The sequence below is a fragment of the Musa acuminata genome, chromosome BXJ1-1, assembly GCF_036884655.1.
Source record: "Musa acuminata AAA Group cultivar baxijiao chromosome BXJ1-1, Cavendish_Baxijiao_AAA, whole genome shotgun sequence".
Lineage (NCBI taxonomy): Eukaryota > Viridiplantae > Streptophyta > Magnoliopsida > Zingiberales > Musaceae > Musa > Musa acuminata.
The window spans coordinates 441,198-451,719 of record NC_088327.1 but is presented as its reverse complement, the minus strand read 5'-3'; the positions used below and the strand labels follow the sequence as shown (position 1 = coordinate 451,719).

The following is a 10,522-nucleotide window of genomic DNA, read 5'->3' as shown; positions in this document are numbered from 1 at the left end:
AGAAAGAGCGACGTACGATTCCCCGTCTGGGGGTACCGTAGTTTTGACTTTGGAGCAGACAGCTCCATTCGCTCAAATGCGTCGCAACCGTGACAAACCGAGAGAACATATTTCACACGATTGTTGATCGGAAACAAATCAAAGATCACACAAACTCGCTCGAGCACCTCCTCCCTCCCTGTAAAGCAAGCAACGGTTAGATAATATTGCACATACTTATTAACTCACTCGCAAGCCACGAACATCCATACAAGTTATTCCACAATATTTAACAAGGATGATGTAACAGTTGGAAGGTTCCAAGTCTTCCAAATTTTGGTAACAAGCAAACCACACCAACTGCAAAACCACACTGTAATTAAAAACAGTTTAGGCAAAAAGCTTCCTCAAAGCGACCACAAAAAGGACTGGATTCTCCTCCCTATCCTGAATGAAGTACCATCACCAAGCAGACTCCACTCTTAGAGACTCACTCCATTTCTGCGACCAATATCTTGGGGATGGATGAGTAACAACAGATAGGCCTAAGATGGAAGGCAACTTCTACAGCTCGACTCAGGTTCCCAAGGAACAAAATCCATGAAGACGTCACTAGCTGTTAACTTCTTCAACAGTCATGTACTGATCTTGCTTGATATTTTTTCCACATAATCAACCACAATTGATTTCTCGACCTTCAGCCTGGCGGCGTCGATGCATTCTGGGAAAGGAAGATAGCATATAAATACATTGATCATTCTGGCGTGAAATATATCAGCATACACCATAAAATAAAAGAAACCATTGGTCAAAAACATCAGATGGTTAACCGTGCAATTAATCAAGATAAAATCTCCCAAACTCAACCATAAACAGTGTTTCAACTCCAGATATATGTTGCCGAGTCATGAGTATAATAAACCATTATACTAAATTTTCCAGATGAAAAATATTATTAGGAAATACTGTTTAAATTCATTGAATCCAGCAAGCAAATCAAGAAAGCATGTATAATGTCAACAAAACAAAAAGAATAATGAAAAAATATATCTACCTAAGCCAAAGGACCAAAGTTCAAATTGCCATTCTCACCATACCTGTTATGAAAGGCATCAGCTATTACACCAAACTAATTTTTAAACTGATCCAGGTAGAAAGACTTGGACCAGACCAAATGTGGAGCCAAATACATAAACTTTCATGAACTCCATGCACAAACCTTAGTAGCCAGATCCACACAACTTTATGCTGATGTAATTGCGGTTAAACTACATGGATCCGAAGCAGAATAACTATTATAAACATAGGGCCAGAAAATGACATTAATGTGTTATTCAACAAATTATGAAAAATTCAATGCCGCCATTATCACGATCTAAACAACACTGCTTCCAAAAAAATTGTTAGTAGAAGCAAATTTATATCTTCAAGAAAGGAATCATTAACTTCATCAACAAGAAAAGGATAAAAGGAAAATAAGCGAGATGACAAAGAAACAGCTAGTCACAAATATTTTTTTAAAAAAAGTCAATTGGGATGGTGCAGCACCCAACCAGAGGAAATCTGTAATTATGCCTCATCTGACTGATTTATACAGGCAGACCAAAAGCAGTCCACATCATTGATATGCAACAAGGACAACTTATCAGACACTAGGTCTGGAATTCATATTTCAATGGCAAAGACTACAAAAGATACAAGACCAAGGATAATAAACATTAGCAGTGAAACTAATTTAGGTGCTTCTTTGTGTAAGTAGATAATAAAGAATTCTCCAAATCCTAAAAAATAAAACACCATATTTGAAACAACCACCCGTGGTTCTAGTCATAAAGCATATTTGATAAAAAAAAATATATTAATAGTTGGTCGGTAATTTACTTTATATTATATAGTCTGCCATCAAAACTAACATGCTGATATATCATGACCAGAGTCAAGGTTCTATGAACGTAATATGCTGCAGATCACAAACCCAGCAATTCAAATAAAAGAAATCCCAAGTGTTATGCAGGAATAACATAATAATAGAGGAGGTAATATAGCTTGTAAAGGATAGAAAAAGCAAGTCTGATTAAACTAACATAGTTAAATGTATTTCATAGCAATCATCTCAGCATGGAGTTATATAATAAACTGACTAACAATTCTGATATGTTTTGCCCCTTATTCTCTTGAAAGAGGAGCTGCTCAACGAGGTTCTACCAGTAAGAGATGGCAGGTCTAGATATCGTTCCTTTCATATAACTATAAAATAATTAATGATTGATATCAGAACAACATCAAGCCTCGATTTCATATGAAACCTATATAAGTGGAAAATATAAAAAGTTGAAGCATCAACACCTACCAAATTCAAGGGCCAAGAACCTGCACCGCTCCCGTGACCATGTTCAAACATAAACTCGACGAAGTTAAATTCTGCAAAGGTGGGATGAAGTCAATAGTCCCCAGGCTGCAGGCCACTCATTGTGAAAGATCGTCATCCATTGCTAAAACATAAAACCTAAAATTAGACAAAGGTATGAAAGTTTCTGATGAATATTATAAAATTAATTACCGATAAGAATTTTGTTACCAGTAACCATCTTCATAAAGTTTCACACGAAGTATGAACCAGACCAAAGAGATTGTGCATGACAATTTTCAGGTGGCAGAGTGTGCTGTGGATTTGATTGCTGAAGCTTCTGCCCATTATACGCTTTCAGTTGCTCAAAAAGCTGGAAATCATGCCATTTTTGCTCATCAACCACTTGGGTCTGCACATTAGAAACTTGTTTCCCAGGAAATGGGAAGCTGGAAACACTGGTAAAGGCAGTAGAACTGGCTGTACTAACATACGGAAGCCTATATGTAATTTGATCAAAGGAGTTTTCTATTCCCATGACTTTGGATGATGATGATCGACAACCATCTAGCCAGCTGTAATCATCGATCTCAGGCTGCTGTTCCTTTGCACTAGAATTAGGATTTGTTCCATCCTGTTTCGGAGCAATATGGCTAAATCCGGGAGGTGGCCCAAAGTGCCTAAAGGGCCGACCAACAGGATTTTTCCTCGGTGGTGGCAAGGCTGAAGAGAGCTTCATAGCCATGCCATCAGCTGTTGCTTCTGAAGGCAATATAGTATCAAGTGTAGATGGAAACACTACTTCTGCAGCTTTGATCTGACCAGAAAGTGCACTGTTGGTGCCCAAACTAACAGCAGAAGAAAATAGAGGTGATAATGAACTAGGCTGCAAGTTACTTGAGCCTTCTTGCAACATCTGCTTGTTCAAGTAACCATTTTCTGTTATGTTCATATTTTTCAGTTCATCAGACAAGAACCATCTGGTGGTGTCTGAATTTACAAATTGCAAAGGTAGCTGTGAGACATTACTGGTAGATGGATGCAGTTTCGAACTCACATTTGATACTGCTGACATCTGAACACCATCAAAATCTGCAGAAAAATGCCGAGCATGTGTCATCCAATCGGTTGCAGAAGATGTTTGTCCAGGGTTGACAGAGTCACAAGCAGTCATCGGTGAAGCAGATATATCAGGATACTTTTCAGCAGTTGTAGGCTTAAAGACAATTTCTTCCTCCTCTTCTTCTCCTCCCATATATAATTCCGCATTGGTTTGTGACACTCCAAGATTAGATGTTTGTAGTGCTGCCCCGGATACATTCTCAAATTGAATTTCCTGTTTCACTACTGCCGAATCCAATGGATATGAAAAGGTAGAGTCCATTGGCCCTTCAAACACTGGAGGCTCTGTACCTATTACAAATTTCTTCAGGCTTGGGTCAATATATATTCTCTGCTGATCAACTGAAACAATATTAGTAAGGGCCCGTCCAGCTGCCAGAATCCTTTCGACACGTGATACTTTGTCCTTCTTGCCTCCGTCATTCATGTAGGCATGCTTCTTCGAAAAATCCAAAATGAGCTGTGCTGGCACTAAGGGTACAAATCCTCTCAACTCAAAATCCTCCCATAGTGCAAGCCTATTCCCAGTTTCTCCTTCATCATAACTACTCATGTTTAAAAAGCAGGTTTCATTCCCCTCACCATCGACAGATGCAAGTCGTGTCTCGATAAGTTTGTTCATAAATGGAACAAATTGAGTCCAGAAGAATGATCTTGCTCCCGCTTGTTTTTCCTCCACATCAAAACCGGTTGCTACATCTGGATGAGATGCCAGCCACTCAATGAAAATCAGAATAGCCGGCAAGAGGCAGCTCGATGCAGCATCATGCAGCGCTATGCATCTCTTGAGGATGTATCCAACGAACTCAAAAGCAGAAGTAAATGCATGCTGCAGCAACACGGTACGCTGCAGTGTCTGGTTTTCAGACTCCCTTTCAACATTGTGTACAGTGAATATCATAATTGCAACAAGCCTCAAAATGGTCAATGCATTTTCCGTAGTAGCTGGACCAAAATTAAGCACGTCTTCGGGACCAGAAGAAAGAAGCACATTCAGATCTTTAATCACTGAAGAAAATACTTCTCCAAAAGTTTCCAAGCTGTTGAATTCAGCCAAAAAAGTAAATTTAGCATCATGAAGTCTAAATAGTAGGAAATTAATGAGATCAAATACCTTGTCCGTGTGAAAAGGATTCCATGAAGACGAACAAAACGAGTGGCAAAGGCTTTAAATACTTGTGACATGGTCAACTCTTCGTCTTTGGTGGAAGTAGTTTCAATCTTACTGTCTTTGGGAAGGAGTTTTGTATCACTTCTTCCTCTACCTCTCCCAGCTGAACGTGCAGGCAATCTTCTGCCTGAGGCAGTTTTCGTATTACTAGGCAGCAGAGAGTAACTTTGTCGATTCTGTAAACAAGTGTCAGTAGAAAACATAAGATCAAGACAAAAGGAGCATATATGAAAACATCAAATACAATCAATGACACGGGTCTTTAAACATTATCATATACAACAGCAGATAATCAGATATAAGTAAATTTAAAAAATGTGTAAGCCCATAATTTGTTATTGACAAGATCCACACATTCAAGAATATAAATTTCAAAAAAGATCAAACTTTCACATGCAAGAACTATTAAAAAGAACATGTAATTCAAAATCTATATTTAATTGGGTTCAGTGATCCAGAACTTTCAAAATTGAGTATGAACCAAGGTCTGCCATACCGAAGTGTACCGCCCGTACCGGGTGGTACATACCGGTCCGACAGGTTACCTGTACGCGGACCGCCGCTACAGTACTACAATGCTACAATACTATACTGTATTTACTGCTACAGTATGAAAAAAAAATTAAAATTGTTTGGTACACCCTGATGTACCACCCAGTACACCGGTACTATACCATACTGAGCCCGGGTCGAAACGTCGGTACGGTACGGTAAGGCAAACCTTGGTGTGAACTTCTTTTTAAAAACACTGTAGCTGTAGCATGTTCAATTAGTTATGCAAATTGCACTCCTTGAAGACCATTAATTGTGCAAAAATTTGCAACATAAATCACATGTTCTAAATTCACATCAATCAATGTTCTAAATAATCATGCACTTTACCGGAAGGAAAGAGAAAAGGTAAATCTTCCAGCTTGCCAGAAGGCTGCTATTGTGAAATACAATCTATGATTCCATATCCAAGTAAATATTTGTGCAGTAAATGGTACCACCATCATAGGCCAAAGAAATAATCTACCAAAAGGAACCAGAGGCAGCAAAAAGGTTCGATGTGATATCACCGAACCGACACAATAGCATGACGGATAACAATGCTGACAAACAAGACTCTCAGCAAACCTTTATTCAGAGCCACCAAGGGCATCTATCATCGTGACGGTGTAAGACTCAAAGTTATTGATATTTGCAATTAATCCATATACTCATGTCAAATATATCTGAACTAGATAAGGAACAGAACATGATAAAAGTGTGCACCAAGTCGTCGACAACACAACAGAATACAAATTACACAGCCTTGCCAAGTTGGTGCACCAAGTCAAAAGATACCTTCTCAAAAGCAATGATCAAGTTATCTCTTGCTGTTGAAAAGGGGATTTCCACTGCCAAACTTCTAAAGTACCGGTAGACTGCCAACAAGTCATCTCCCGAGTAGGAAGCAAGTATTGCTAGCTGCAACAATGAAATTTTTCAGAAAAATGAGAAAAGAAACATGATGTGAACAATAAAAACATAAGCAGTGGATAGCAGCAGATGCCCTAAAGAGATAACACATGATCCAAACCTGATGATGTGGATTGCCACTGAAAGGACAAAGAGAAGATGCCTGCATGTAGTAACTTGAAGCAGCTGCATAATCACAACTAACGGAGTCACCCTCTCCATAAAGTCCTTTGTAACGAGCAAGGTCTCCCAAATATATCAGACAACGGTGACAAGACATAAGCCCTTTTCTCATGTCAGCAGATTTCTTTTCATCTTTCGTCAAAACAATTTCAGTCTCAATGCCCTCATTGAAGTAGCTCAAAGGCAGGCCATATTTTGCCCTGATCTTCAATATCAGGTCATGGTAAAATCCAGTAGCTTCTGTCAGGAAGCTTCTAAAGACAGAACGGAGCTTCTTGATTTTATCAGGCCGGACAAGAACTTTCCCACCAGATGATGCATTTGATCCAGCCGACACTGCAGCATTAATGTGCTGCCTGAACTCCTCGATTCTTCTATAGTGCAGTTGCCAAAGGACAAACTCTATATCATGCTTTTCAGAAAAATCATGATCTTCAAGAATCATAGTCTCATAATTCTCACGCATCTGAAGCCAAGCATTAGGGTCTGAAGGAAGTTTTGACTTTGCCGACCTTCGCAGTCCATTTTCCAGTTCAATGTTCTAAAAAGAGAAAAAAATTACAAATTAATGAGTACAATAAGGCCAGCTCCAAACACTTCCATCCAGAATACAGCTTTCAACCCTCCACAAAAAAATAAATAATAAAGAAAATAGAAGTGACCACGAGTGGTATAATGCTGGTCCATGAGGATATAGAATAGCTTATAAGCTTCATAGTGAAGTTACTGATTCTAATCTAATGTGTGGTTAGATTGATTAGTATCTAAGAAGGCTGACCTAGTGACTTAGTTTTGCCATCTTGGATAGCAGTGTAAAAGAAGCATTTATCCGATATACATGCAAGAAGAAAATAACATGTTTACCTATTCTAACATATTGAAAATATATGGCAATTCATGAAAACCTATTTTCACACATTTAGTTAATGTACGAATAGAGGTCCGGAATGTACGAGCAAAGGAAAAAATATTAGAAGCCAAAAAAAATACCAAAATAGAAAAGAAAATAAGGACAAGTTAGAAAACCTTCCTTCTACGCAAAGACAATGCAGACACTTGTTTGACTCCTCGTCGAGGTCTAAAAGAATAAATGAGATTAAAGAGGTATATATGAGTTGGCCAGATAACAGGGATAACTAAACCTTTAAAATATTTAAGTTATTAAACGACCTTTCTAATTAACACATAAAACAGAGAAAACAATCACTATAATTACTATGGGAAATAACAAACTTCCAAATTGCTTCTCGATAGATGATATCGTTGCATTGACACATGCGCTAGAATATGTAACAGAAATGGATCCAATTGTTCAATTAAGCAATAAGACAAAATGGATATATGAGAACACTTGGGAAAATAGTTATTTCATGAAAAACAAGATTGTACTTATGTGGTAAAACTGTGAGAATGTCAAATGCTAAGAACTAAAGTTCATAAACAGAAGATTTACTTATTGTATTGTTATGGAGTTTGATAATGAAATAGAATAATTAAAAAATATTATGTGTCCTGACTCAAAGACACATAATATTATGGTTAAAAAAATTTATGGTTACATTCCGACGATGCCTGTGAGTGTAGACATGAATCCATGTTACAATGAGAAAAGAAAAACAGAAATGTAATTGCAGATACCATGGTAAAGCAGGAAGCATTTGCAAGTTCATACCTTTTCAAGAAGTCGTTGCGCAAGCTCCCGAGATGAGGGAGCAGACGACCTATCCATCGGAACAGTCATCATCCATCAAATACACACAAAGTTCTCCCTGTAGCAGAAAGCATATGGGAGATTCAGACCAATGAATGCGTATCTAGGCCAACAAATCCATCTAAAAAAGATGAACGGCTTAAATTATGAAACGAGAGAACAAAAGGCATAAAGGTTACTAATAAAGAAAAGAATACAATTGTCAATTATCATCGTACCCAGTTCTTAATCCCCGATCCAACGGACCAACAATCAGAGGCCATCAACATGCCCCCTTCCCTATATCCCAATTTTCGTCCAACCCCCTAATACCTCCCACCCAAACCCTAACCCTAACGCTACAGATCAACCGAACCCCTCGATCGATCCAAAGCTCCACGAAACCGAAACTCCGATGCGGATTCACAATGAGACAGATCAATCCGCACGATCTCGACGCGAGAGCGTCCAGATTCAACGGATCCCCACGAAACCGAACCCCACCTAAACACGCAGACGATCACAGGGACCAGGACAGCGCCTGTAGGTCTTGATTCAAGACCTATCGATTTCACCAAGATCGTGGTTATACGTTAGAAGGAGCATACCTGACCGCAAAGATCCAAGGCAAGCGAAGGGGAGAGAGGGAGAGAGAGAGAGAGAGAGAGAGAGAGAGAGAAGGGCGAAAGGGGCAAAGCTTTTGCCCTGAGGCGGAGTTTGCCGTCAAAGAAGGGCGACGAGACGACGACCGCCTATTTATATAATCGGTTATATTTATTTGATTTTATCGGATAACTAAACAAGACACGGCCGCCGGCTCCAATAAAAACACCCCTTTTTTATTGTTTTATTGTGTTATTTTTATTTAAAAACAAAAAACAAAGATAATGACGGATTATTTTATTGTGTTTATTTTCATGAAAAATAAATAAATAAATAAATGACTCGATAAATTTTTGCCTAAATGGTTTGGCTCGACCACGTTCATTTGTCGTTCCCCAAATCCCTCGTTCATCAATAACGAGTCTCATCTTTCGTGGTCATTCACAACCCCAATCAACACATTCTGAGTTATAATAATATGTATGGTGCCAATTTGGTGATGGACTTGTGCACGTATTACTCAAATGACTCGTGAATATATACATTTTTTATTCACGAATAAATTATAATTTGGGGGTAGGTTGACCGTCTCTCCTCTCTTAAAACAATTGATAGGCACGCGTGTACAATCCATATCAAATACCTAATAAAGTCATGATGCTATATTAAATCACTAAAGTTTCTTATCCTTTATTATCTCCGTACATAATAGTAGACATTGACAGATTTCTTTTTTTTTCATATTTATCAGTAGAGTGTATATAGTTAAGAAATCTCTAATTTTTACAAATTTTCTTTAATACATCCTGTCGTCCCCTACCAACATTGTAACTTGTTGTCACCGTGATCATTTGTAATTTTCGAGAGGAACATACTTATCGATCGACATACTTGTCGATCGATTGATCAACATGCAACTCTTCCTTACCCTCAACCTGCTTTATCATCGTCTTTCACCTTCATTCTCAACCTTGTGACATGCTATGAAATGAAAGCGTAGAGCCTATAAAATAGTTCAAACATAATAGATTTTTTTAAAGAAAAATTACTATATATATATATATAAATAATATCGATGACATCTTGATCAGTTCAACATGATATTGACTTGTATGTGTAGAATTACCTGAAATGTTCCCGAGGTGGAAATATCGTACTCCTGATGTGTCACCTACTCAAAGACCAAGGTCGAGAGAGGTTTCTCAACACGATCCTTCGATACTCAAGTTAGTAATCCAATGTCTCTAAACGTGGGTTCGAGTAGTTCAAAAGTAGTCCATTGCATTAAGTTTAAAATTTTGTTTTATATCTTACAGGATGAGAAGGAAGTTTGTGATTGTCTTCCTCGTTACAATACATAAAAAGGAAGCTTGTAATTACCTTTCTTATCGTAAAGGATGAAAAAAAGGATACATTTATTATCATAATGAGAATAAAGTTGTGATTACATTCCTTGTTGTAATGGATGAGAATGAAGCTTATGTTTGCCTGCTTTGACTCGTTGTTTACGTAGGTAGATAGGTGAAGGGTAACTCGGATCTCACGATCACATGTAACCGATATTGTATTCTCTATCATTTATCCCTAACTGAAGGCGTGCTTTAGGATCCTTATGAGAGGGGCTCGAACTATGTCATATAGTTCACTTGTCAAGAGAGCATTCGGGATCTCTTCTTGCGGGTCAGGCTTTTTCAACTCACACGTCTTAAGCATATTTCGCATTGTGCTTCCGCTATACCATATTTCTACTAATATAGATCGAGTTTTCTCGATTCATACGCCTCAAGCATATTTTGTCTTGTGCCTTCGTCGTAGCAAATTTCTTCACACATGTCGAATTTTTCCAACTCATGCATCTCGAGCATGTTGTTGGCCTTGTGCCTCCATCATGATAGATTTCTTCTCACATAGGTCAAGTTTTCTTAACTTATATATTTGAAGATATACCAATTGGATATTAGAGAAACATTACATATCATATCAT

At 38.1% G+C, this 10,522-nt stretch overlaps 1 protein-coding gene across 2 annotated transcripts; it reads right to left on the bottom strand.

Moving 5' to 3' along the window:
- Positions 1-244: 244 nt before the first annotated feature.
- Positions 245-8,699, bottom strand: LOC135673409 (nonsense-mediated mRNA decay factor SMG7-like). 2 transcript variants are annotated; one of them, XM_065182485.1, is made up of 8 exons: positions 8,544-8,699; positions 7,918-8,014; positions 6,184-6,786; positions 5,949-6,071; positions 4,563-4,795; positions 2,540-4,488; positions 2,330-2,471; positions 245-700 (listed from the first exon to the last, which is right to left on the bottom strand). In XM_065182485.1, exons 2-6 carry the CDS (start codon positions 7,987-7,989, stop codon positions 2,580-2,582), a joined length of 2,940 nt encoding a protein of 979 aa, XP_065038557.1. In that variant the 5' UTR covers positions 7,990-8,014; positions 8,544-8,699; the 3' UTR covers positions 245-700; positions 2,330-2,471; positions 2,540-2,579. The 2 variants fall into 2 exon arrangements, with proteins under 2 accessions (XP_065038557.1, XP_065038479.1); XM_065182407.1 differs by having other exon boundaries at positions 2,558-4,488; positions 8,544-8,698.
- Positions 8,700-10,522: the final 1,823 nt, after the last annotated feature.

Bases quoted from the DNA above. Each gene is read 5' to 3' on its own strand.
- LOC135673409 (XM_065182485.1), bottom strand. From the start codon at position 7,989: ATGATGACTGTTCCGATGGATAGGTCGTCTGCTCCCTCATCTCGGGAG. The intron at 6,787-7,917 runs GTATGAACTTGC...TTCTCTTTTTAG, and splicing joins CGCAACGACTTCTTGAAAAG to AACATTGAACTGGAAAATGG. The intron at 4,489-4,562 runs GTATTTGATCTC...TGAATTCAACAG, and splicing joins ATCCTTTTCACACGGACAAG to CTTGGAAACTTTTGGAGAAG.